General features: G+C 51.9%; 2 protein-coding genes across 3 annotated transcripts in view; one reads left to right on the plus strand and one right to left on the minus strand.

The window, feature by feature from the left end:
- SPOP (speckle type BTB/POZ protein) overlaps window positions 1-4992 on the plus strand; it is a 66569-nt gene extending 61577 nt beyond the window's left edge. For both annotated transcript variants that reach the window (XM_029211744.1, XM_029211743.1), the window contains 2 exons: window positions 3050-3192; window positions 4458-4992. In XM_029211744.1, coding sequence (XP_029067577.1) covers window positions 3050-3192; window positions 4458-4602 — 288 coding nt within the window. In that variant the 3' untranslated portion in view covers window positions 4603-4992. The remainder of the gene's footprint in view (window positions 1-3049; window positions 3193-4457) is intronic.
- A 16682-nt stretch (window positions 4993-21674) lies between these two features.
- NXPH3 (neurexophilin 3) lies at window positions 21675-26061 on the minus strand. Its single transcript, XM_029212422.1, has 2 exons — window positions 25836-26061; window positions 21675-23427 (listed from the first exon to the last, which is right to left on the minus strand). The coding sequence occupies exons 1-2, from the start codon at window positions 25887-25889 to the stop codon at window positions 22723-22725; spliced, it is 759 nt and encodes a 252-aa protein (XP_029068255.1). The 5' UTR covers window positions 25890-26061; the 3' UTR covers window positions 21675-22722.
- Window positions 26062-27522: the final 1461 nt, after the last annotated feature.

Below are 27522 nucleotides of genomic sequence, written 5' to 3' on the forward strand. Positions count from 1 at the left end.
TTTTTGTGTTGCTCTTTTATAGCAGGACCTTTCTCAGAACCTTTAGTATGTCAGTGTGTACTGTTAGTTTTCTAAAAGAGAATATAATAGACAAATTTCTCCAATTTAGTTAACCCTGGAGTTACTTTTCTCAAGGATCACCTCTGGGGATTAGTGTTCCCCAAAACACACACTTTGGGAAACTGACTTTCATTGTGTAGATAGACCAGAGAGAGCAGTGACCTGTTCCTCCAAGGCCCTGTGGTCTGAGGAAACGTGACTGAGGGGTGGGGGTGGGGGTATGTGTAAAAGGATTGCCATTTATCCTGTGGAAGCTTCTCTTACATTGGGGGGCAGTTGAGGCAAGGGCGTTAAAGGGCTTAAACCCGGCCAGCAGTAGACCCCATGAGAAAGATGGTTCTCTGCTGGAGGTGCCCCCTTTTCCTGCCATGATGCCGCAGCACCCACCCGAGGGGCACAGCTGGCTCTGGCCTGAGAGCACTAGAGCCTTCTCAGGATTCACTCACGGGAGTAATCTCCATCCTTCTCCCTTAGCACCCCGGAGGAGAGTGTTTGTGTTTACAGTGGGGGTTTTAGCTTTATTGATCATCTTTTTGGAGTGTTTGTAGAGGATGAGGCATGTAAACCCAATCAGTGCTGCCAGTGAAAAGGATTGAATAATAGCTGCATCTTTCTTATCACCTTTCAAGACTTTATTAAGTACAATTAAGCAATGTGAACATCCTATACCCTTCCAGTCTAGCTCAGTTCTGACCAGAGGAAACTTGCCTCCAGTGGAAACGGAAAGAAAATATTCGCTGTGAGTTCTGGGGAAGTAGGATGCACAGCCCAAATGGCTGCTTTTTATAAACATGAGTTTATAATGATTCTGCCTCATCTGCCCTCTGATTTTTTTTTTTCTTCTTTTTTTTTGGCCTCACCACGCGGCTTGTGGGGTTTTAGTTCCCCAAGCAGGGATCGAACCCAGGCCCTCGGCAGTGAGAGCACAGAGTCCTGACCACTGGACTGCCAGGGAATTCCCCTTCCTCTGATTTTCAATGAAGCAGTCACTTGTGCTTACACATACCAGGCATTTATCCCCCTCATTGTCTAGCTCCCATAAGGATGAGTAGCATCACAAGGTCCAATTTTTAGACAGAAATACCAAAACTCAAGAGTTGTACATTCTCAGAGCCAGGGTTAGACATCTGTGTCCCTGGGTTTTCATTCCTGCTCCTCAGCCAGAGAGCCTACTGGGAACCTACTGTAAGTAGAGAGAGCAGGGGGTCAGCCTGAACTGACATTCCGAGGTTGGTGCTTTTCAGTACAATGTGTTAGTTAAAGCAGTTGAATCACAGCGGTGCTCTAAATTTATGAATGAGAAGTAACCGAAGGGTGCGTTTTTCAAATGCCATTCAGACTTTCCCATTAGACAGTCCTTGCTCTAAGCTTATTTGAAAACATTTTTACCTTTACACCTCCTTGTGAGCTTCAGGAAAACAGAATAAGAAAATTTTCATGGAAGGATCTAAACATCTAGAATTTACCCAAGAGGCTAAAACAGCTTCTACTAAGTTCTTCCAGTCTCCTGGGGACATGTGTAATTAGACCAAAAACAAAACAAAACACATAGCCCAGGCCTAGGAGACAAATTTCAATCTCCCGGGTAAGTACTGCCATTAGGCAGGTTTTTCAGAAGCATAATTAAGAAAAAAACCTTTGTCCCCAAGGGACGAAAATGGCTACTTTTGTCTAATTATGCAGTAGGGATCAGAGCTATTCACAGTAAAAGTCCTTTTAAAAGAATTTTATTGAGAAAGGGTAAGACGGGTATTCTGTGCAGCACCGTGTGAAGAGTGAGCATTTACTTAACCCTTTCCAGTCTTTTAAAACAAAAGCGGCAGCCTCATTTCTTTCTTGTGTAGTGTCATTCCTGTTTTCCATGGAAACTGTTTTCTAGTTACTCAAATGTAAGAAATTAAAGCTGCACCCAAAACCAATAAAACTCTCTTTTTGCTGCAGGAGATCACAGTGCCAGCAGATATGCCTCCTCACCCAGAATTCATAACAATAAAATTGTCTTGGTTTGATCGTCATGATTCAGCCTGAAGGAGTATTGTGTCATTCAGCTCTCAGGCCCTCAAGATGGGACCTATATGGAGACTGTGCATACCCTCAGAGCAAACCATTCTCCTATGAACTGATCAATGACATTTTATTTTGTGCCTTCCTTTATCCCTTCTTCCCCCTTTTCCCTGAAATTCCTTAGTAAGTTCATAATATATTTGAGAGCAAGTAGTACAGTTTCCTCAAAACAAATCAGGTAGATCAGATGTGCCCAATATTAACCTAGGCCTTCATTTCCAAAACATTTACTTATACCCTTTACTTGGAAAATAGGAAGTTTTTAGGCTGAAACTGGATCCAGGGTCTCTGTTGCTTTGTTCTTCTACCCTAAGAATCTTAACCTCAACCCCAATAAGATAGGACTCCATTTATCCTTTTCTGTTGAAAAGGAGGCCTTTAGCTGACACTCATTCAGGAATAACTAGTGGTAGAGATGCTGCTGAATGTCACCACAGGGCTCCTTTTCACAGCCTGATGGGACAGCTGGAATATCCTGCTGGGCTGGTGACAATGCTTAAGTAGGAAGGACTGTGCTGCACCCTAGTCTGGCTCTAAATAAAAGGATTGCAGAAATTTAAATGTAATGTCCCTGTTGACTTGAAGCAGAGAAATACCTCATTGTAAGGGTCGGTGGTGATGGTTTAAGAGACACTTTAATGGTAGTCGGGGTAGGGGAAAACTTGAAGATCTGGATCTACTCCATAATTGCCATTTTTCTAATAGACTTTAGAACTTGAATGGCAGCTATGCAAGTTATCTTGGCTGTTCATTTCGGCCTTCGGAGTATGGCTTTGTTTTATAATTGCAGCAGCAGCATTTTCATGGTCTGTGCAGTTTTGTTAAGGTATCCAGTTACGTGATGGTACAGCTGAAGAAAGCAACTTCAGTAGCAGCCAGTCCAGAGCATTCCTGCTCTGACGACAGCCACGCTTGTGTTTTACAGTATGCCTTGGAGCGTTTAAAGGTCATGTGTGAGGATGCCCTCTGCAGTAACCTCTCCGTGGAGAACGCCGCAGAAATTCTCATCCTGGCTGACCTCCACAGCGCAGATCAGTTGAAAACTCAGGCAGTGGATTTCATCAACTAGTGAGTTGTCATCTTCAAAGTTCTTTCAGGGTAGTTGGGTTAGTTAACGAATGAGAAAGGAAGACTTTGAATTGGTGAGTGAAACAGGTGAGTAGCTTCATTAAGCTTTTTAGTAGTAAGTAGAGAGTGTCCATCTTTTCCTTCAGCTTGACAGTGTGAAAAATGGTTTTGCTTTCATCAGTCTACTCTGATTGGTGAGTGAAGTGTATTACTACCTTGCAGGATCAGAACTGATGAAAATGACAACCTGCTGGTCTGAAAAAGCTGTGTCCCCTAAAGCGATAGTATCTTTACTTCACACTCACCGGCTTAAAAAAAAAGACATGCAGATCTCTGGGAGAGCAGAAGTGGATTTTTATGAGTTAGTAAGAGTGTCCAGTGGTCGACTGCAGAATGGGGGAAAAGAGAAGGCATGATCAGGAGACGAGGTCGTAAAATAACTGTTTTGAGAAAGAAGCGTAAATTCCAGTAGATCTGTTCCTTCATCCTAAATGACCATATTACTTTCTGAAATAATTCTCAGTGGGACATGTTATACTCCTTTGCCTGATGGGGAGCAAAAGTTGGAAAAAACCCCAGGAAGAGAAGCAGGCCTACTAATAAAGCCCTCAAAACAGCAGTTCTGGGGGGTGAGAGGTCTAAGAGGTCGCAGGGTAGGTGAGTAAACGTTACTTAACGCAGAAAATGCCCTGAAAACAGGAAATGATGTCCTCTAAGTCTGTAAGATTGTTCCGAAGCAAAGTGTTCCTTGTCCTGAGTGCTCACTCCGTGCTGGACACTTGGTTGGTGCTTTTTAGATGTTAACCGTTCAGTGAAGTGTGAGTATTAGCCCCTCTTTTTCGATTATCAAATAGGCCCCAGGCTATGACCTGCTTTGTGGTTATGGGACTAGTAAACGGCAAAGCCAGATGGAAGCTCAGAGCTGTCTGACCCAGAGAAGTCTTGCTCTTTCTCTTTATCAGCATCACCAATGAATATGAAGAGCATTGATGATGTAGAGAAGAGCCTGAGGAACATTTCTTCTTTTGTAATTGAGAACATAGTGTCTCAGAGTCCTAGTTTTCAGAGTTACAACAGTCGTAACCTGGTCACCTGTCTGCACATTTTCTAACAAGCAAATTCTCATGCATGTTAAGGGTTCTGTCTGAGTACGTCTTGCATTGACACCCATAACAGCAAACCCTGGGAAATTCGGCTGTCTAGGTGGCTGTTTAATTCATCCTTCATTCACCCCTCTGGTAACCCATCTCTCACATTTCTCCTAGTCATGCTTCGGATGTCTTGGAGACCTCCGGGTGGAAGTCAATGGTGGTGTCACATCCCCACTTGGTGGCTGAGGCGTACCGCTCTCTGGCTTCAGCACAGTGCCCGTTTCTGGGACCCCCACGCAAGCGCCTGAAGCAGTCCTAAGATCCTGCCTGTTGTAAGACTCCGTTTATTTTCCAGAAGCAGCAGCCACTGTTGCTGCCACAAACCACCAGGTAGACAGCGCAATCTGTGGAGCTTTTACTCCGTTGTGGGGGGAAAAGACTGCATCGTGGCCCCAGACTTTTAAAACAGCACTAAGTAAACTTGGGGGAAATGGGGGTGGGGGGAGGGAAGGGCCCGGGACTCGGGGCTGTTCAACCTAATGAAAATCCTGTTGCTGCGTCCCTGTGTTCTCTTTGGCCTGGCCGAGTTTGATACTGTGGGGATTCAGTTTAGGCGCTAGCCCTGAGGACACCCCAGCGGTGGTACTTTGGAGAAACCTGTCTGCATCTGACTGAGCAGAACAGATCGTCAGGTGCCTGGAGCAAAAAGAAAATTAAAAAAGGACATTTAGTTTTAAGAGAAGGGAAAAGGAAAGAAGAAAGGATTTTTGCAGAATTTCTCAAAAATCAGTTTTTGGATTCCAGTAGTATTTATGTTGAGAGAAGTTTTAGTACATCCAGCTGTGCTAAAACTTGGGTATTCGTGAGAACTCACCACGCACCATGCAAGTATCAGAAGAGCTCTCCTGTTGTTAGCACTTACTGTTTGCAAGAACACAGTACTTCCCGTCACCCTTTTATGAAAAACAACAAGCAGAGGTGAAAGGGGAAGGAGGCGATTCGATCTAGAAGATGACTATTCTGATGTGGTAGCTTTTGGAAAAGATCTTTATTGGTGTTGAAAGCTGGAAAAAGTAATTCATCCAGAATTCATACTGTCTTGACAAAAACTATGGTTCTCTGTGTTTAGATATTGTGGAAAATGTTTTCTGGCATTTTTCTCTGATTTTATTTCTTCTCCCCTGTTCCTTCTTCTAAAAAACAAACACACACAAAACAAAAACAGAGCAAAAAGACGAGAAAAGGAAATTTTATTATTAATGCTGTGTGGAAAAACTCCCAGCCCAGATTGCTCAGCTGTTCGTACCTGACTTGCCACCTGCATAGGAGCCAGTCCTGTTCCTTCCAATTCGCCCCTCTTCCTACAGGGGAGAACTTCCAAATGTTAATTTTTTTTCTTTTTGAAAATATAAATAATGACTATTTTGTACTGTGTGGTATCTCTGGTCTTTTGTTTCACTCACCTGGCTTGTCTTCGGGGTCTGAGTTCCTTAAGGGATTTTGAAGGCCTAGTTTGATTCTTTAGCTTGCAGAGATTATGCTCCAAATGTCTAAGCAGTAGGAATTTATTGCGTCTCCCTAATCTCAAGTTTCCTTTGTGAGCTACCAGCATCCGCCAGTCCCTTGTCCTTCTTATCTCACAGTCCACATCCTACTGAGGGGTCAGGCTTCTTCTGCCAAGGCGAGTAACGGAAGTGGGCTTTCCTGCACCCTACATGTTTCAAGACCGAATTCCCAATCTCCCTTCTCCTTAAGTAAATACAAAAATATCAAGGGGACATGAATGTGGAGGCTTAATAAAGGGAAATTCTTATCTCTGACTGGTTCTGTCACTGACTGGATGTGTTTGCAGAAAAGTTAATGTCCAAATTCCCAGTGAGCTCACAGGAATGCTCTGGGGCTCCTCCTCTGCCTTTCCTGCAGCAGTGCTGGACAGGGCAGTGGGATACACTGGAGAACCATTGGCCATTGCGCCAAGGTGTGTATTGTTTGACCTATTATCAGTATAATCAAAGGCAGGATTTGCTTATTAGAAACCACTCCTTTGCGCTTCTCGGTTTCCTCCTAAGTGTCACCTATGTGAGCAGGTGCCCAGTTCTCCATGTCCTGGCTGCTGTCCTGTGCCTCCTGAGTCCTCACTTTCCAGATCAGCACGTGGATCTGGGGACCCGGGCGCACCCAGGGTCTCCTGTACGCACACTGTCTCTCAGGTAACTGCACTGGCTCAGCACTCCTCCCGTTTCAGCAAACCTTCCTGTACAGTATCTCATTTGAACTTCCCAACAACTCGATGGGTTGGGTAGGATAAATGAGAGATAGATAGCATCTTCCCATTTTATAGGTGAGAGAAATTGAAACCCTGAGGGACATGCCTAAGGTTACACAACTTGAGTGAGAGTTCTTCTAATGTGATACCCTGAAAAGATTATGTAAGCAACTGGAGGAAGTTCCATTTCTGAAATGTTTAGGTACGCAATCTGAGGTAAAGCTTCCTTTCTGTGGGGACGGCAAGAGCAGAAGCTCTGGAAAGGTGCCTCAGCTGGCCTGTGTGTCAGAGGATCCAGGAGGACAAACCGAGCTTCAGATTTGCCCTTCCTCATTCACAGAAAGCTGTGGATTGGGGGCTGGTAGGTTCAGGGAACATGTCCTCAGGAGGGTAGCAGTTGTGGCACCAAGCTTCTGGCAAGATGAAAGTCTCTTCTGGGATTTCCCAAAATTTACGGGGTTTCCACTGTGGGCTTTACTGTTGGGTACAAAGCAGTTAGGATTTCGGGTACAGGTGAAGCTGTTTGATGCCTCTCCTGTCATTATTCTTTCTGGACGTGCTTGTTTCTGTTTAAATGATAGAGTTGAAGCCATCTGGTTATGACAACATCAGAGCCCCAGCATACTGTTCATAAACCTCCCACTGCCACCACCCCCTCCCTGAGCTCCCCCACATCTGAAATTTAATTCAAGTTAGCTCCACAGTCTGGGGCATGTGCTGTCACTGCAGAGATGTCCGTGCCAGTGGAACAGTTGGAGATTTCAATTCCACAAGGATATGGCTTATTTATCAAAACAATATTTCAGGCAAGTAGTTTCACAGAACCTTTGGAGTTGCAGTTTCAGGTCCAAATACTGTATCTGGCATCATTCCCCAACTTCCCTCCTTCCTTATTGTCAGCCCCCCTCTATCTGGCCATTCACGGAAAATTTTTCTTGTTCCTTATGTAGAGATTAAAGCTGTGTTATTAGGCATTTCAAACACCTTTATGAGGTTTAACAATTCAGGTAAGAGATGCCTCTCTTTTCCTTATCGCTGGTAAGTCTGCTGGGCTTTTAGGCCTTTAAGAGGTTCCTCTTTTTTTTTTTTTAAATTCTAGACAGAGACATCAAGATTCTTTCTTAGGCCAAAAGATCTCTAGCTTGACCACCACTCTGCGCATTCATTTATAATTCTGGCTTAAACCTATTGTAGGTTCTCCATATTGTGTGAGCCTGTGCAGATGAAAGGAAACAGCCTGTATGTTTATGAGCAAAACAACAGACTGGGGGGTGGGGGAGTTGAGCTGTACTTTGAAACTGACTGTTGCTTTGTTCTGGCTCTTCAACTCCTATAAAAGAACAGCAACTAAATCCCCCCAACATGACTATATTGGATCCTTTGGTTTATCTTTGTCAAAGACAAATTCTTGGCTGGAGCCCAACCTTATTTCCCACAGCTAATTATCTTTTTAATCAGCCCGGGCCTGTGTGTTTCCTTTATCTCATGACTGTTCCCTGAACCCTGCCCTATATCATTTAGATTCATTTCTAATGGCTCGCTGACTAATCCAGCATTCAGGTGAGTATGGTCGGACTGCTCTTTATGTATGTGTATGCACAAGGTAGATGTGTTTCCCCCCTTTTAATTTCAGAGGTGACCTTGCCACGTTGGGGACTTTGACCCAATAGGTGGACACCTCCTGGAGACAGTAAGCAAGGAAGCAAATGTAGGATGATCAGTATTTGGGATAATGAGCTGGGAGAACCAGAAGCTTTGACCTCCAGATGAGAGCGGAAACTTGAATGTTGTCGACTGATGGGATCTTTATGTGGCTAAGCTATTATAATGCAAGATATCATTCCCCCTCTGTAAATCCTGCAATGCTGGAGTAGAAAGTGGCATCTGGAACACTCTTTGGTTCTGATTCCTGCAGCTCTAGGAAAAGAGAATTTTAGACTTGAGGGAATTCAGTACAAGCAACAGAAATGACTAAGGAGTTGAAGGGGATCAACCTCAGGGGGAAAACATTATGAAGATAAAATATGCATTACTCCAGTATGGGAATGTTGCACCAGGACCTGTAGCTTACAGATCTCACGGGAGTTCTGTACGCTTGCCGGCTTGTGTTGTGCAGCTCCCGTTCATCCCAAGGTGATAGAACCATAACAAGAGCCTAGTCTGCTCTGAGCCAAGAAGCAGCAGAAGGCAAAGGAATAGCTTTGGGCCTTAGGCCCCCAGACCAGAAAGAAAGTGGAAATCTAAGAATTTGCCTAAGTGGGCACCCCTGCTCATAATGCTCAGTTGAAATGGGGTGAGCTTTAGCCCCCTCAAGACCCTGAAAGGTGAGCTTTTGACAAACTTCAGGGAAAAAAAGGGGCCCCCACATAATTCATCTTCTTTTCATGTCTGAGAAAACACATCCAGAGAAGTGAGATGACTGCTCAAGGTCACAGAGATGAAAACTCAGGCCACTGACTGAGCAAACAGTGCCTGAGCACCTAGAAAGTGGCAAACACTGTGCTAGGCTAGGTTTGAGGTGAGGGGTAGGATTTTCCCTCCACTAATCCAGTCTAATGGGGGAGACGGGAGTGGCCCACAGAAACAAAGCCGGGAGGTCATAGCACTGAGGACTGAAAAGCTATTGAATTTAGCAGGAAGGAGGTCAGCGGTTACCTTAGAGCAGTTTCTGTCAAATGGTGGAGGCAGAAGCCAAGACTGATGGGAAGGTAAGCAAACATGGCTTGAGTATAAGCCACTCTTTCCAGAAGTTTGGCAGGGAGAGAGGAAGGGAATCTCTCCCACCCACTCTTAAGAACTTAACGTCTCAATTTAGTCAACACATGTATGTTTGTTTAGAAGTGATGGTATACAGGTTGTTCCATAAAATTACAGACACTTCAGTGACTGATGTTTGTAATAAAAGTCATGTCTGTAGAATAATTATAGCTTCAAATTTTGAGAAAACAATCACCGTCAACCCTTACACAGTTTTGAGAATGATTTCCTCAAGACAGACACATGTTTCTATACTTCTTTAACCTATCCATCTTCCAAGTAAAAGCTGGCTTCACATTTATTATAGACCCTTAAAATGTTTTTCTGGGCAGTGGTTTTGTTCAGTGGCGTGCTACTTAAAGGTATAACATTTAGTTCCCCAAAATGTCAGCCCTGATTGGTAGCATTTGCTAGTTTCCATGGTGTAAATACCCCCACTATGGCCATTTCAAACCCTGAGGTGACATTACCGGGTGCAGAGTTGGAAGGGGTGTGCAGCTCCCCATTGTCGAGTACTGCCACCATACAGATGGGGTAAACGAGTAGAACCTCAAGCCATAGGCAATGGTAAAGTGTAAGATAATTAGGAAGAGATGAATTTTGAGTATTCATTACTTTTGCTGTTAGTTGTACATTGATACAATTTAATTTTTAATTGGCCATTTAACAACCATCTCTCAAAATTTCTGAAAATTTTAACGAATGGCTCTATAGAGCCAGTGTGAACTGGTTCCAGCACACCACTGGTGTGCTTTCAAATTTGCCCTCCAACATCTGTGCTTTGTTATTTCCTGTTATCCTACAGCACTTTAAAATGCACTTACTAGTTTAATGGTAAAATGAAGTACTGCCTTTTTGGAAATTTATAGATAGATTGACATTGATACATGAACCAATAGTCATATTACACATTTTAATCTCTCTGGGTAAATAAACGTTTTTATGCTATCTCTTACAGGTATTGGAAGTGTTTATTTTTATTGAAACACTAATGAAAAGTAGGCACATCCCCTGATACATCCAATGTAATCTTCAGTCATTCCAGGGAAGTGGTCTCCACAGTGTATCATTCATGTCTCCATTACCTCTATTCATGTCTCCATTACCTCTGAACAACAGTTAAAGAGGGAAAAAAAGAGGGCATTTGAGCATGGTCAGCATACCAATGGGTGATCCCCAAGGTCTTCTACACCCACTGAAGTTTAAGAACCTTGCATTGGTTTTGCCTTTTTTTTTTAAAATAAATTTATTAATTTGTTTTTATTTTTGGCTGTATTGGGTCTTTGTTGCTGCTCATGGGCTTTCTCTAGTTGAGGCAAGCGGGGGCTACTCTTCGTTGCGGTGCGTGGGCTTCTCATTGTCTTGGCTTCTCTTGTTGCGGAGCACAGGCTCTAGAGCACAGGCTCTAGAGCGCAGGCTCAGTTGCTCCGCGGCATGTGGGATCTTCCCGGGCCAGGGCTCGAACCCATGTCCCCTGCATTGACAGGCAGATTCTTAACCACTGCGCCACCAGGGAAGCCCTGGTTTGGCCTTGTAAGAATGAATTTTTAGAGCCCTTTCTGTTTTCTTTGCTAAAAATTTATTTATACCATATATGATGTGCCAGGGACTGTGCTCGTTTCTAGGGATAAACAGTGAGTAAAACTAACTGCTCCCTGCCCTCATTGGACCTGACAAGTCTAATGGGGAAGAGAGTGTCCTTAATAATCTCACAAAGACATGACGTCAAGCCATGGTGAGTGTAAGGCACCATGAGAGCCTGGAGTGGGGAGTTAATCTCATCTGGGGCATCCAGAAAGGCTTCCCTAAGAAAGCAGCTTTTGAAGTGAGAGCTGCAGGATGAAGAGCTGTCAACTTGGTAAAGTTGGAGAGTCACATTCCACACAGAAGAAATCGTCTGCATGAAGTGCAGACTCAGGAGGGAGCATGTGGTGCCTGTGTTCTAGGAGCCCAGAGAAGGCTGGGTGGCTGGAGTGTGGAGAAGTGTGAGAGCAAGTTAGAAGCCAGACCTGGCAGGACCTTCATAGGTCACATTTAGAATCTGGGTACTTATACTAAGAACAGTGGGGAAATCATGGAAGCTTTATTAAGCAGGAGGGGGTGACAAGCGCTTTATTCTAATAGATCTTTGGCTTGAGTGTAGAAAAGTGGATGTTGAGAGTGGGGATGGAGGAAGGCAAGAGATAGCAGAACTTGAACTACGGAGGTGGCAGAGCTGGAGAAGAGATACATTTGAGAGAGGTTTAGGGGGCAAATTTGTTAGAACTTGCTGATTGGATAGAGTAAGGACAAAGAGGTGGGTAGGATGGATTCACCAACATAGAGACCAGTGGGAAGATAAACGGGGAAATTAGATCATTAAATTCATTTTACTTGTTGCTTATGAGATGCCTTGAGAATTCCAAATGGAGGTATCACATGGACTATTGAATTTTTGAGCCTTGGATTCAGAGGAGAGATCAAGACTGGAGAGATGGTTCTGGGATATACTGGTTTCGAGGTGTGATTGTGAAGCCCTTGGTGTGTTGGATCATCAAGGAGTATAGAGTGAAGAGAGAAGGGGGCCCGGGAACCTTAAGGAACCTAAAGGTTCCTAAACCTTAAGGAATGCTTATATTTTAGGGCCAGTAAAAAAAAGATAAGCCACAAAGAAGGAAAAGAGTTGGCTAGAGATAGACAGGAAGGAAACATATGTCAGAGAATAAATACAAAACTGTTAAAAGTGTCAAATGCAGTAGAATAAGAGAAACGATAAAATCGCCCATTGGAGGTAGCAACATGGAAGTCATTAGTGAGCTTAGCTGGGGCCATTTCAGTGAAGGGACCCAATCGGGGGTGAGGTGAGGAGTGGGTGGGTCATGAGGAATGAAAAGTTCGGGCAAAACTGGAAGAAGGTAATGAGCAGAGGGAGGAGTTCCATTTGTTTCCTATAGTATGGAAGAGACATGAGCACATTTAAAGCTGGCGAGAGGGATCCAGTAGAGAGGAAGCAGTTAAAAGCTTTCAGGTCCAGTAGAGAAAGGACCATCTGTGCTGGGAGGTTCTGAGTGATCTGGGAGGAGAAGCGGGTGGGTGGGCATAGGTAGGAAGAGGAGGGACACCCTCTCTGGGTATGAGGCGAGTCCTATAGAACGTGGGTTTGTCTCATAGTAGGAAGCTGAGCAAGCTTGCATCTGGTGACGTGTACGTTTTTGAGTGTTAAGTAGGAAATGAGATCAGTGGCTGAGAACGCTGGGATAGCGTCGGGGCTGGGAGGTGTGATGAGCCTAGCGGCTGGGGAAAGGTTGGTGAGGGTGCAGGCGGCGCTGGAGGTCTAGCCAAGGTTGGTGTTCAGAGAGCACAGCATCTGGAGTCAAGGAGCCCGGCTCTGATCTCCTGCCACCACTCACGATCCTGGCCAAAGCACCTGCACGTGTAAGCCTTAGTTTTTCTTCTGTAAAATGGGTATTTCATAGAGTTCCCGTGGAAATTAATGAGTAGTACATATCAAGTCCTTAACATGGTGACTACCGTTCATGAGCTCCAGAAAGGTTAACTGCCGCTGATGCTATTGTTATTGCCGTGTACTTCTTGTTGGTCCTACCCTAAGCCATATGTAGCCTTTAGAGTCCATGGCCTTTTAGGATTTCTTGGAATGGAAGGTAAATCTGCGACGAGACCCTGAAATGGGCACCTTTGGGAGTGTGGGGATCTTCTGAGCCAGAATTACCTGTGGGGAGAGGGAGAGCCATCCCCTGGCCAGCCCTGTGTCCTGCGAGCGCTGAGGTTCTCACCTGCTGTAACGCGTGGGGGAGTCTCAGGAAGAGTCAGTCTGCCCCAGACCTTTCAGTCACCTGGAACAGCTCTTCATTTATGATCATCACCGTCATCTTTGTTATAATTTCCAAAAGCTAGGAGTGCTTGACATTAGGCATTCCAGAGAGGAAGGTAAGAAGCAGGGCAGAAGCACTTCGGCTTGGAGGTGTGAAAATAGGGACTGGGGAGAGGATGTAAGTAACTTGAGGACCCTGGAGCCCAGTTTCTTGGGCAGCTGCTGCCTCCTGAGGGGCCAGGGGGAGAGGGATGATGCACACCTGCTAATTCAAGGCCGTCTTTTCTACATGGTTTTCCTTCTTTGGCTTCTTTTCTTTTTCCTTTCCTTTTCTGCTCCCTGTTCCTCCCTCCTCCTGGAGCACGGAAGCTTCCATGATTTCCTAGACATTTCTCTCCCCTGTCTCCAGTACTGCTCACCAGAGTGACGTCTTGAGCCTGATCCTGCAGCATTAAAAAAAATAATAATAAAAACCTGCCTACAACGAGCCCTCCAGTGCTGATCTCCGCTGAGATGTGACAGATGGCAGCGCCTGACTGAGCAGCGGCAGGCCCCTCCTATCCCAGGCCTGGGAGCAGCCGAGGCTGGTAAAGGGGGCATTTATATACCTTCCCACACTCTTGTATCCTCCACCTTCCCGCAGCTTCCCCAAACAGCATCCTCCTCATTTATAAAGTGCAGATGCCGCCTGTCGGGGGTTTAGCTGCCCCTTGACCTGTGTCTTCCCTTCTCCTCTCTGTCCCTGGGAAAGACTCCCACGATGGAGAGCGTTCAGAGTCCCTCTGCGAGTCGCAGATTTACTGCCAGGCCCTGTGCCTACCCCATGCCCTTGGCCCTTCTCAAAGTGTAGAAGAAATGGGTCACATAAGGCCCAGTCCTCAGGGAGTCACCCTCGGGGCTACAGTCCAAGATGGGCCTGTTTCACACACCCAGTTCCCAGGAGTACCATCAAAGGACCACAGGCCATCCAGGCTGATGAGAAATTGATCCGTTGGGTGGAGGTGATAAAGGCAGGTGAGGTGAGGGTGGGGCAAATAAGGCAGGAGGGGCCCCTGCAGGCTGCTTCAGCCGCCTCGGGCGTACACTCGGCTGACTGCTGTGGCTCTTTAACTCTGCTTCTAAATAAAGACCCTTTGGCCACCTGCATTCCCTGAGCCTGGTGTCGTGTTTACCAGTCGAGGTCCCCAGGGGGAGTACCCAGGGGCTTCTGGAGTGCAGAAGTGGGGGATTCCTGGCCCAAGGATCAGTAGAAATACAACCAAGAGCTCCGCTTCTCAACCGGAATCAAAAGAAAAGTAGATTCCTTTGTATGAGTCATCTTTTGTAGACTTCTGACCTTCCCTATGGGTATTTTTTCCTGCGCATTCCTGCCCATGGCCACACTTCTCCCTCCCTCACACCCAGGCTTGGCCAGGAACAGAGAGGGCTATAGGCTGGGACTGTACTCAGAGCAGCTGTGCCAAACACGGTTCAATTGCTTTACCCATTCCAGCTCACAACAGGCCTCTGACAGGTAAAGATCACCCCCCCCCCCGCCATTTTACAGATGGGGAAATTGAGACACAAAGATGTTCAATAACTTGCTGAAAGTCTACAATTAGGAAGTGGCAGAGCAAGGACTTGAATCCATGCAACTTGGCTCCAGAATCTGTGCTCTCAACTGCTGCTCTCCACAGCCTCCCCCAGGAAGAAAGAGAAACCAGCCCTCTGCCCCTGCCCGTGAGCCCCAGCCAGACGGCAATAGCCCTACACGGACCCGGAGCCACCGCTGCCAGAGCTGTTCCTGCAGGAACCATGTGAGCAGGTGGGGGAAGGACTGCCATCCAGGCCCAGAGGGCTGAGGGGACCAGAACGAGGTCACATGGCAACCAGTACTCAAACCCAACTCTCTCCAAACGCACCCTAGCTGGGGAATGGCCTTGCTCTGAACCCAAGGAGAGGGAGCCCAGTCTCCCTGGGGCTGTGCAGGCCATCCTACCCCAGGTAGGGCCACCCCTCAAGTCATGAAGGGGATCGGATCAAGGAAGCCTGGGGTCGGGAAAAAGCAGGTACCGGGTTAGGAGCCAGAAGAGCCTGGCTTTTCCTGTGACGCTCAGTGCCCCTCACTGTGCCCCCGGAGCTAAGCCATGTCTCAGAAGACTGTTCTAGAGAAGACAACACACAATATCGGGACAGCTGGGAGGAGGGCTGTGCCCTCCTCCTCTGCTGTCCTCACCCTTCCTGCCCACCCTCTCCTCCAGCCAGGAGGACCTGGGCTGCTGGAGTGAGGACAGGGCGGCAGATTGTCCCCGTTGTCACTTCCTCTCCCGAGGTGACAGAGTGAAGGCTGTGATCATGCCTCAGCACACCGTCCAGTGAGGCCCATCAGGGATGACTCCCCAGGGAGAGTTTGGTGTGCAGGACACCTTTGAGCAGATATGCCTCAAAGTAAGGCCCTCCTGTCTCTGGGGAGCCTCCAGGCCAGCTGGACAGGACACACAGCCCCTGCCCTCACAAGTCTTCGATCTGATGGGGAATGACAGCTCCTATGTCCAGTCTCTAGTTAGTCTGGGGGCACATCCACATTTCCTGCTGTGACAGTCCCCAAGTTGGCAGTTACATAGCACTCCAGACGCAACCTGAGTCAGAGGTGGGAGCAGTCTCTTTCAAGAGGGCCGTGGATGCTGGGGGATAACAGAGGAAGCAAGGTGGAGTGGGGAGTTGAGGCTGGATGCAGGAAGAGAGGCAGGGGGTGGGAAGGCGGGAGCCAACAGGCCTGGGTACCGCGGAACACGTTCAACTGCAGTGCTCCCGGCTTCAGCTTCGGAAAGAGAAATTTGGGGGTGTGGAGTGGTGGGGCCTCACGGCTCCTACCTTCTCCCCTTGAGTTTTTTCTTCTTCTTGGGGTTTCTTGCTTCAATTCTAGCCACTGACATCATGCTGACCGCAGTAGAACATGTCCTTTAAGGCTATGGCTCAAGTGCGAACTGAACCTCTTCCCCCAATGATCTGGCCCCATGGAGACCAGCTGGAGCTTTCAGAGGCTTTATTAAACAATATTTGTTAAATGAATAAGTACTAAGGGAGAACTGAAGGGTATTAACGTATTATGTCCACAAGGCTTAAAAACAGCCCAGCTCGTGGAGTCTAGGCTTCTGAGTCTGCCCTGCCAAGGCTTGGCAGGCTCTGGCCTGGCCTGGGCTACTGCTTTCTGCCTTCACAGGGAGAAGCCAGTTGAGGGCCAGCACCACGTTGGGGGAAGGGAACTCCTTACTAGACCCCAAGAAACCACATGGTTCCTCTGCAGCCCACCTAAGTCACCCCCTTTCATCTCCCTCCCCAGATGGATAACACCTTGAGTTCACAGGGGCATTGCTTTTCCTTGGTGGAGACAGAGGTACCCCTGTTTCTTAAGCCAGGCCAATTAGCAGGAATCAGAACTGTACCTGCTCCTACCCAGACTGTCCCGGGCAGGGCCAGCGTCTTGAGGGACTCAGACCTGAGCTTATACAGTCTGTGCTGGCCTCAGTGTAGGCACAAAACCAACACTGACAGCTTCTGGTTCAAGTGGCTGGTACTCTGCTCCCAAGGGCCTCACTCCCCGCTTGGCAGTCAACCAACCAAGCCAGAAGCACGGGCCACACAGGCTGCTCTGTACGGTTTGTGCCCACCCTGGTGGGAGAAACGCTCTACAACCCCAGGTTCCCAGAGTGATGGAAGGGCAGCCCCTACTCTGCCTTGTCAACGATCCCCCTCCCGTTACAGGCCCCCTTCTGCACTGGACTTCCAAAGCTGTGTTGCTGCAGGTAATTAAAGGGTTTTAATTAAATTAGGATCCCATCTGGCTGGGATCAGTCAGGCCCTGAACAACGATTTTGTGTCACCAACATCAGAACGTGGATGGGGACTCAGATGTGTGGGGGCTGAATTTGGGGACTGGAGGCCTTTCAGACAGGGCTAGAGGATGCTTCTCAGCTTCTTGGGAGCCCCCTGCAGGTGCAGCAGCAACCTCTTCCAACTCGCAAATGGCGGCTGTGCGCCTCAGTGCTGGAGAGGGGGCGGAGAACCAGAGATTTTCCAAGTTCCTTCTTGCCCGTGAGTCGATAAAATCTCTGAAGTGCGGCAAGATATGTGAGCATTTTCTCATTTCTACAGATGAGGAAACTGAGGTCCACAGAAGTGAAGTGCTCAACCACATCCACTAAATCAAGTGGAGCTAGACTAAACTGCTAGAAATGGAGACTCAATAAGATAGAAATTTGATAGAAGTAAGATAGAAATTTGATTTTTCTCTCACATAAAAGTCTGAAGGTAGGAGCCTAGGACTGGTATGATATTTCTATTCCACAAAATTTTCAGGGACCAGGACTTCTTCCAGCTCATTGCCACTTCTAGGGTATGGCTCTTATCCCTCGTGGTTTAAGATGGCAGGTAGAGCTCCAGCAATCACATACATATTCCAGGCAGCAGGACAGAGGATAGAACAAAGAAGACGGGGCAAAGGGTGTATATCAACTTCTTAAGATCTCTGGAAGTTGCCAAATAACTGGCTTACTGGCTAGATCTTAGTCACGTGGCCACATCTAGGCACAGGGGAGGCAAAGAAATGAAGTATTTTTTTCAGGCAGCCAAGTGCCCAACTAAAAATGGAGAATTCCATTACTGCGGAGATAGGGGAAATGGATATTAGTGGTCTCTGTCACACTTATTATGGGAACCCAGGTCGCCTACCTCCAGCCTGGGGCCTTTTTACCTCTCCACACCAGGAGCAAGGCTGAAGTTAACACAAACCCCCATCTCCAGAAGCAAAGAAGAAGAGTAACATTTGTCGAGCAACTCATTTAGTTTTCCCACCAATGCTCCAAGGTAGGTAGTAGATCCCTAGTTTTTCACATAAGGAAGCTCTGGAAGATTATGTCATTTGTCCAGGGCACCCGACTAATAAATTACAGACTCAGAATTGGGATCCAGATATATCTTTCTGCAACTCTCATGTTGTCAGTTCATTGGTTCAGGAGGTGCTAGCTTGTCCCTTGGGACCATCTAGCCAGGCGGCCCTGAGATGATGAACTGGGAGGCTTTGAACTAGGCACCTTAGCTTGGGTGGTTTTCAGGTCAGCCTTTGAGCTTGGCAGGCCAACAGGAAACAGGGGCTCCTGTGGAACCAGAAGCCAGCGCCCAGCTGCCGAGTGCCGTGTCTCCTCTGGCATTTGTGCCTTGGTGATGGCAGCAGCTGCCACTCCAGGACTTTGGTATAATTGGCAGGTGCTGTCCCCAACCAATCTTGCCTCCGCCTAGCGGGGCTGGTGGTGCCTCTCCCCGCCCGTCACCCCAGCCCCTGGTTCTCCTGGCAGTACCAGAGGACTCAGAACCTTCGGAAGTAACATTTCTCTCTCCTACTCCCAGCCATGACATTGGATCACTTCCCAGCACAGAGCAACTGGTTCCTTGTGTCTCCCACGACCCCCTACACATACCCACTCAATAATCCAGCACCCTGGTCACTCCACGACCTTCAGCTGCCTCCACCCCCATACACGCCCTTCCCCCAGCTTCCCTACCCACCTACCACCTCGTGCATCTCTGAGCAGTGGGCCTCGCCACACAAGTCTGCCACATGCAAGGTCACCAGCATTCCTGCCAAGGATGGGAAAGTGGGTGACTCAGTTCCTGCTTGCTCATCCCTGGGAAGTGGGTAAGGAGGGAGGGAGGAGGGACCCATGCACCCATTTGCTTTCGCCTTAAGCTTCATCAAGAGGAAGACTCAGCATTGCTGCCAGCTCACCTCCCATGTATTCCCTCGTCTTAGCTTCACAGACCGCTGGGAATATTCACTCCATTAGAGGTGGGGATGCTGAGGCCCAGGTGGGAATCCTTGCCCAGACGTGCGCAGGGCTAGGGCAGAGACCGCCTCCGGGTGTTCCGGTGCTTAGAAAAGAATAAGCTTTCCCCACTGCATCCAAATTGCAGTTCTTGCCCTCAGAGAGACTCCAGCCTGATGAGGGAGGCACAGATCCTAGCTTCAGAGGCTCTTCGATCTGACGTGGCAGGTACAGACCCTGGCCCCAGGGGCTCCCCAGTCTGGTGGGGAGATACAGGTCATGTCCCCAAAGAGCCCCCGGTCTGGTAGGCTTGTCCCAGAGGCTCCACTCGAACAGAGGAGCCAAGGCCCCTGCCCTGCGGTGGCTCCCCAGCCAAGTTGAGCAGATGGGGGAACAGGGCCACGGGGCCAGCAGGCCAGCCACTGAAGGGCAGTGGGAGGGGGCAAGGGTTGGGGGTGAGGATAGGAACCTAGAGCTTCTTCCTGGGACAGGAGACAGGTTTGTTCCTGAGGAATCTGCTCTCCTGTGTTTTGTTTTTGTTTCTGTTTTTGCGGTACGCGGGCCTCTCACTGCTGTGGCCTCTCCCGTTGCGGAGCACAGGCTCCGGACGCGCAGGCTCAGCGGCCATGGCTCACGGGCCCAGCCGCTCCGCGGCACGTGGGATCTTCCCGGACCGGGGCACGAACCCGTGTCCCCTCCATCGGCAGGCGGACTCTCAACCACTGCGCCACCAGGGAAGCCCTCTCCTGTGTTTTGAATGGCAAGAGTGGGAGGTCCAAGCAATTGATGGGGACTGGGGGTCTATCTGCCCAGGAGATGCCCTAGACATTGCTCACCAAGGGGGAAGAGGTTGGCGCCTTCATAGCCAGATGCTTAGATGCTTCCCTCTGTGGGGACCAGGGGGGGACAGGAAGTATCTGGTGATGGCAAGACTAGTAGGGCACAAAGTCTATTCCAACAGAATTACGATTCGGGAGGAAATCTGTTAGCAAGGTCCTAAATGAGGCGAGCCGCCCGGGTTACTGGGGAAGGCGGAAAAGGAGGGAGAGGCTGCAGAGTGCATGCGGGCAAAATGAAGTTACTGAAATGAACCCCCCCGCCCCGTGCAGGCAGAACTGTGTGCCAGGCAGGCCAGCCCTCCAGCTGTCGGCAGCATCTGGCTCTCTGCAGGAGGAGAGGAGCCGGGGGCTGGGCCAGAGGGCCCCCCGCCCTGCAGACAGTTCAGCCAGGGGGACAGAGCAGGGGCCCAGCGCAGCCACAGGACTGTGGGAGGTGCTCGTGGTCCGTCTCCAGTGTGTGTCCACAGGTGGGACAACGCACCAGAGCCCAGCAAGCCCAAGCCCCCCATGGCGGGCAGGGCCCGAGCCCTGTCCCTAGGGTGGGGAGGGAGAGGGTGGCGTGAAGGGGCTGGGGAGTCTCAAACCTCCGCTCGGGAGAGACGCCCCGCAAGCAAGGTTCGGTGGCTGGGCGGGGAAGAGGCTGGGATAGGAGTGTGGGCTCAAGTCACTCACCCTTTCTGGGTCACTTCCTATGAGGGGGATGACAGCAAGGTGGCTTCTGAGACCCCACCCAGCTCTGCTCTGCGGTGTGAGGGCGATAGTCCGTGCTGAGTGCTGCTGGGCAGGGGAGACAGGCTGCGGGTGGCCAGAGCACCCTACCCTCACGCTAGGACTCTCCTCACTCTGGCTACCTGGCCAAAAGGGACCCAGGGGGCCTGCACGCCGCCCTCCCAAGAGAGCAGATCTCGAATGGCCTCCAGAGAGGGCACTGTGATCTTGGTAGCGGGGGCCCAGCCTTCCCCACATGGAGCTCGAATGGAGTTAGCCCAGCTAACTCCCAGATGAGGTGGCCCAGGCAGCCATCCATTCTGAGGCCCTCCTATGGGCTGGGGCAGGGGGATGGCTGCTTTCAAGCCCCTTCTGTCCCTACCCCACCCTGGCCTGTTTCTCCCCGAGCGTGTCATCAGACTGAACACCCAATACCCCTGATCCTCTGAAGGGACCCTTCCCAGGAGACTTCTGCAGGAGGAGCCGCTGGAAATCACGAGGAGAAGCATCAGAGGTGTCTCCTCGTCCCAGGAAGCCAGGGCCAGAAGGGAACTCAGAGGACATCTGAGAGGCCCTCAAAGTGTGGTCCCTGGGCTGGGACCATCAGTGTCTACCTGGGCACTCATTACTCGTTAGAAAGGCAAATTCTTAGGCCCCACTCCAGACCTACTGAATTAGAAACTCTGGGGTAGAACCCAGAAATCTGGGTTTTAACAACCCTCTTGGTGATTCAGAAGCCCACTCACATTTGAGAACCTCTGGGTTCTCAAATGGCAAGCTCCTCATTTTATAGAAAAAAAATGAAAAGAGAACCAGAGAGGACAATGGACTTGCCCAAGGCCACAGAGCAAAATACTGACAAGAGTGTTGGGACCCCAGTGGGCCCATCAGACGGATATCCAGGAAGGTGACAGGGAACACCTTATGTGGCCCATCCCACCTACTACCTCTTCCTCCCCAGCTACTTCGCAGATGCCACCCTCACCCCCTACCAGCCCCGGCACAACACCGGCCCAGCTTTCGTGGCTGGAAAGGGGGTGGAGAGGGAAGCCCTGGAGCTTCAGCTCCAGTAGCTGTTGGAGCCCTGCAGCTCTGGACTCCAGAAAATGTCCTGTTGCCATCTGAGAAACTCTGGCCGGACCACGGGGTGCCTGTGGCCTTCCCCACCCCCGCTCCCATACCCCTCCCCAATAACTCAGAGTCCAGTGCCCAGGAAAGCTTTATTCCTTGATCTGAGAACGCGAGTCTGCACACAGAAGTCAGCAAACTGATTTCACAAAACCTCCCCCCTCCCCACCCCCACAGACAGACACTACGGGACAGGCCCAGCACACCCGCCGCGGTGTGGCCTTACCCTGCCCCGGGCTGCAGGTGGTCCCATGGGCCACAGGGGAGGCAGCGTCTCTGTCCTGGCGAGACCTGGGCTGATGGGCAAGGCTGGCTATGGAAGGCTCACTCGCTGGATAAGGTCGTTCCCCGAGGAGCCAGCAAGGAGTGGGATGCAGGATGAGCACGTGGCTCACGGGTGGGCTTCCACGTGTGGTCTTGGTGCTGCGAGAATTACGATCGCCCCCGTCTCAGCTTAAGGACGAGGGTCCCCTTCAGCACAAGGGTGGGGGTGGGGAGCAATGGCAAGAGAAGGAATTTTGGGAAGGAAGGGGTGGCCTGGCTGGGGGCAGATGGTCTCTTTGTCAAGACATCGAAGACGCCACAGGTCACCACTTCAGCCTCAGTCCAGGATGAGGGCTCGGGTCGGCCCACTGGGTGGGGCTGGAGAGTTCCGGTGCTGGCTCCCAGGAAGCCCCAGCTCCGCCATCCTTCAGTGCCCGCTTGCTGTCCTCACCGATGAAATAGCCCTCTCCTTGCTGTGTTCTTTCGCAGGATGGCAGGGAGGGAGCCAAGGTCTTGGGCTCCCCTCAATGACTTTATTGGTCTGCTTGCTCCAGGGGCCTCCTGGACCCAACATCTCTCTATTGCTCAGTGGGGAAGCCCTGGGAGGCCGCCCAGAGAGCCCACTCCTCGGCCAGCGCTCCTGTGTCCTGGTTGCTCCACAGCCTCAGGTTGGGGCCAGCACCTGCGACCCCTTCCCCGCCACCTGAGGCTTGGCCCTGGCGCCACTCGGCCTCTCCTCCTCTCCACCCCCGCGCTCCCCGCCTGAGGCCCCTTCCTCTCCCTGCCCAGTATCCAGACAGATGGCTTCCTGTGTGGGCAGGCCTGTCCTTCCAGCCCTGGCCTGGCCTCTGTGGCCTGCCCAGGGTCACCCGGAGGGGTAGTAGGGAGTATCGCTGTGGTAGTTGTAATCCGGGCACACCTTCTGGACCAGCCTGTAGTCTGTGCTGTAGAAGGCGATGTAGACGCAGACGACTTTGAAGGGCTGGGAGCAGCTCCAGGTGGCTGAGCTCTGAGCGTGGTCTCGGGAGCAGGTCTTGGCTGGGTCGTGGGTGCAGAGCGAGATCCGGCGGCCCCGTTCCACCTTCTCCCACTCCATCCGGCAGTTGAAGATTTTGGAGGCCTTGGCTTCAATGAAGATCTGCTGCTCCTGGTGGAACTCTACAGCTTTACTGGGGGGCACGAGGCTGATGGAGATGTTGCCCTGGCCCGTGGCATTGTGTCGGAAGTGGACGCTGAAGGTCCCATTGCCGTGGTCCACGATCTTCCCCGTGACGAGCAGGTTCAGGGCTACCGTCTTGATGTTGGAGTAGAAGTCACCCCAGCCAAAGATTTTCTTCACTCTGGCCGACGGTGGGGGGCTGTGGTTCGGGCGACTGGGGGGCTGCCCGAGGACCCCCCATGCCTCCCCAGGCGGAGCCAGCAGCCCTAGGAGAGTAGAGTTGGCCATGGGGCGGGACTTAGGTGACATGTGGCCCCGCTTTCGAGGCACCCGGGGCCGGGGCTGGCTCTCAGGGTCGTCACGCTCAGGGTCCTCTGAGCCAGGGGGACCATCATCCTGGCCACAGATGACCTGTGGAGGGAGTTGGGAGGAGAATGAGCACCTGGGTCCCCAGAAGACCCAGGAATTCTGGTTCACTGCCTCCCACCACCGGCATCATCTCTCTGCCCTCCCTTCCACTCTGACTTGGGGCTGAGGGGGCCCTGCACATTGCCCACCTACTCTGGGGATTGGGTATGCACTCTGGCCTGTGTCGTGGTTCCCTCCCATGTTCTGACACTCAGGTCACCCCTAGCTCCTCTCCCCACTGTCCTGCCTCTGGTCACTGTTCAAAGTCTTGGAAGGATGGTGGAGAATTCTCTCCAGTAGACCACGGCATCAGAGGTACGTGGCCCCAGCTCCTAGGGAGCCCCGAGTCTAATGCGGGAGGCCCAGCTCCCGATGTTGGGAGAGCCCTCATCTGATGGAAGAAGCTGTGATGACAGACCACCCATTTCTTATAGGAGAGGTAGAGTCCCCCACTCTGTGAAATTCCCAGGCTGATGGGGGAGGTACAGTCTCTGCCCTCAAAAAGCCCCAAGTCAGATAGGAGAGCTCCATCTCTATGCTGAGAGAGCCCCTAGTTTGACAGGGGAGGTACAGCCCTTGCCTTTGGGGACTTTCTAGTCTGTTGGATGAGACACCACCCCTATCCTGGGATAGTTTCTACCTTCAGAGGCAAAGAGAACCAACAGATGATGGAAAAGAAAACAGAACCCAGCGAAATTCTCTCTCAAGTACAAATGCAGTTTAGGTTTTGGCAGGAGGGTTTGAGGGAGATCTGGGGTGAGGTCCGTACCCAGGAGGGCCAAACTCTCCTCCGGGGACCACTGGTGATAACTTGCCAGGACATTACTTATACTAGGAGGTAGGAGTTCTTATTATTCCCACTTCACAGATGGGGACACCAGACTCACAGGTCACACCACTACAAGGCTGAGTCACACAGAGTCAGACCTCCCAAGCCACTGCACTCCCGGGCTCACAACCAGATGGGTCCTTCTACTGGGATCTTATCCAAGCCCCATCCGCACCCGGGATCTCCTGTAAACTCTGCGGAGGCCTGGCTGACCTCTGCTGCATCTACTCTGTCGACAGAGTAGGGGAGGAGGGAGGCTTCCTGAAGGAGCTGTGGGGAAGGCCAGCAGGACAGCCTGACAAGCTCAAACACAGGACAGCTCCGGAGGGCATCAGGGAGTGAAGCAGGTGTCCTGAGGACAGCTGCCTGGTGTGGGTTTGCTCAGCTTTTGAAGAGAGTACTCACCTTACCTATCTCGTTATGAGCACCGGGGCACCAGCTCACAGCTGGGCAGCATCTGGATTTGCTGGTGACCCTGGGATGAGGGTGTGGGATGCCTGAGGTCTGGAGGGCTCCAAAGGGGTTTGTGGTCTCTTTTCTGGCCCTGGCCATGCCTGGGGTTGTGTGCGGTGGCCCTGCCTGCCAGGACCCAAGGGTGGGGCAGAGGGACAGTAGGAGGGGAAGCTCTGGGGGCTGGGCTCAAGGCGGCAGACCTGTGTGTGCTCGGCCGCCGGGGGTCACAGCTGAATGGCTGGAGGATGGGGAGAAGGGCCCCGGGTGGGGATGTGATAAGGGAGGGCTTCTTCCACACAGTGGCAAAGGTAATTATTGTTTTGAGGAGAAGGGCAGACCGAGGTGTGGGGCTGAGGCTTCTCCAAGACGGGATTGGTGGGTGGCGGCGGTTGGCCACCCGACCCAATTGGTGGGTCAGAGGGGAGCTGAGCCCTGGGCTGGGGTCTGGGGTTGATTCCGTGCGTCCTGGGCCGCCGGGAAGGAGCGAGCGAGCGCTCGGGGAGCGGGCTCTGGGCGCTCCGCTCAGCTGCCGCGAGAGCCCGGGGCGGGAGCCGCCTGCCCAGGTCCTGTGGGGCTCCGGCTGCGCGCAGCCGGGAGAGAAGAGGAAAACAACAGGCGGGGAGGGAGGGAGCGGGAGGGAAGGCGGCAGCGAGGGACGCGGGGGCCGCCCCGCGCCTGTACTGGCTCTTACGCTGATGGACCCAGAGCGCGAGGCCCGCTGGGGCCCTCCGGGGCCCCTAGGTCAGGGAAGAGCCCACAGCTCTGATGACTCTGGCAGGTCATCAGCTCCACAGCCATCCCCCACCACCCTTCCGCACGGCCCGGGGCCCGGGAAGGGGTCGAGTAACCCTTGGCGACGGCTGCGGGCATTTTCCCTCGTGCCCGTCGCACCTCCCGCCACCAGAGGCCGAGTGGGTGGGCCAGCCCAGCACCCTCTCCCCGCCCCTATTAACCCTTACTGTCCAGTCTCTGGCCTCGGCCCCGCCCTCTCCCCCAGCCTCCAGGCTTCCGCTCCATCCCCGGGATGCTGAGGGGAAGGGAGAAAGTTTTCGGGCTTGGAAGCTTCCCGCGCTCTCCCCCAATCCTCCCGGCCCCCGCCCCTCCGCGCCGCTCCCCGCGGACCACTCACCAGATAGAGGCTGCCCTGCACTAGGAACACGAAGCAGCAGCGAGTCAGTTGCATCTTCCTCCTTTGCTCTCGTGCCCCTTTCTCTCGTCTTTCCCCCTCAGGGTACCAGGCCCTTCCTCACCCCTGCTCTCTCAGGCGCGCCGTCCCATGCTCCAGTCCCAGGCCACTCGCGGCCCTTCGCTCTGCCAGCCGCCCAGGACCGACCCCGCCCCCTTCGGTCCAGCTGTGCAGCCGCCGCCCCCCTCCCCTGGTCCAGCTGCGCGCGGCACGGCCCCCTCTCGAGGTCCCAGATGGGTGCCCCGAGCGCCTCGAAGGGCCCCAGCTGCGCGGTGGCTCCGCCGCTCCAGATATGCCCCCTCGGTTCCAGCGGCGCCGCTCTCGCCCAGATGTGTTGGGGACCCGCGCGCGCGCTCGTCCCTGTGCTAATTCCCCAGACCAGACGGCCCCTCCCGCCCCGTCGCGGCGCGCCCCCTGGCGGACGCCCCTGGCCGCGCCGAGACCCGCCGCCACTACCCGCGCAGCGCCCCGCCAGACTGGAGCGCTTCTGGCGCCCAGGCGGCTCCCGCTTCCTCGTCCCTCCCACCGGCTGCGGCGGCGGCGGCGGCAGGTACTGTGAGCCCAGCCGGTACCTCCAGAGTTAACTCCTCCCTTGCCGGCCAGCAACCCAGGGACCTAGGACGCGAGGGGCAGGATGTGGGGGCGGAGTAACTGGGCGAGGAAGGGAGAGGGTGGTGGCCTCGGGAATAGGGACACTACTTTTTCCACCCCTCTGGCAGGGCGCCTGTCCCCGGTCGCGAGCACTGGGGATCCGCTGCCCTGCCCTGAATCCCAAGAGACCTGGAATTTGGAAAGGTCATTTTTCCCGAACTCATTACGAGAGCCAGAAAAGAACGTCTTCCTTACTGTAGCCTATTCCCACAGCCCAGAGTCCACTTCTCTCCGCAAGAGTTGCGTTTGTGCTGAGGGAAGTTCTTCTAGGTGTCTAGCCTGTACTCCTTTTGTTCAGGAGTCAGTTCCTTTCCTCTTCTACGTTACTCAGAGGGGCAGGGATAACCCTCCCCGCCTCCCCCGAATACCTCTCAGTCCAGTCGCTGTAACAGGAAACTTTTGGCTGGAGCGCTGGGCTGAAAAGGCCACTAGGGTCCAGACTGGATTCTGGGGCTGGGGTCAGGGGTAAGCCTCCTGAGAAGCTGGGGAGCCAGGTGGGCAAGGCCTCCCTGGAGGCTGTACCTCCATTCTTCACTACTGCCCTCCCTGTGATCCAGGGAGCCCCAGGCTGGGATGTGGGGCTCCTATGCCAGCAGGGTCTCTATCTCCGGTCTCTGCAAACTTCCCAGGCAAGGAGGAAGAAAATGACCCTCATCCAAGATTCCCAAAGGTGGGGCCCATCCCCCATCCCCCCACATCTCTGGGTTTTCTTCCTGGAATTGCAGGGCCCCTTTAGTCCTTAGAAAAATCAAAGGTCGGATTCTAGCACCCAGCACCCCTCAGAGGCTGTGAGGGTGAGGAGGTACCCCAGCATTTGGAGCAGCCCCAGCCTGGGCTGGGCCCATGGGGCAGGATGGGTGGGCACTCCGCTCTGGCCCTCGAGGCCCAGCTTGGTCTCTGGCTGCAGCCCCCAGCACACACCCAGCCTCCTCCCCCACCATCTGCCAGGCGGGTGCACGGGGAATGCAGATGGATGTTA

Source organism: Monodon monoceros, unplaced genomic scaffold (genome assembly GCF_005190385.1).
Source record: "Monodon monoceros isolate NGI ecotype Baffin Bay Population unplaced genomic scaffold, NGI_Narwhal_1 Super_Scaffold_9, whole genome shotgun sequence".
Lineage (NCBI taxonomy): Eukaryota > Metazoa > Chordata > Mammalia > Artiodactyla > Monodontidae > Monodon > Monodon monoceros.

Coding starts and splice junctions, on each gene's coding strand:
- NXPH3 (XM_029212422.1), bottom strand. CDS start 25,889: ATGCAACTGACTCGCTGCTGCTTCGTGTTCCTAGTGCAGGGCAGCCTC. Junction 23,428..25,835: donor TGCAGGGCAGCCTCTATCTG/GTGAGTGGTCCG, acceptor CTCCCTCCACAG/GTCATCTGTGGCCAGGATGA.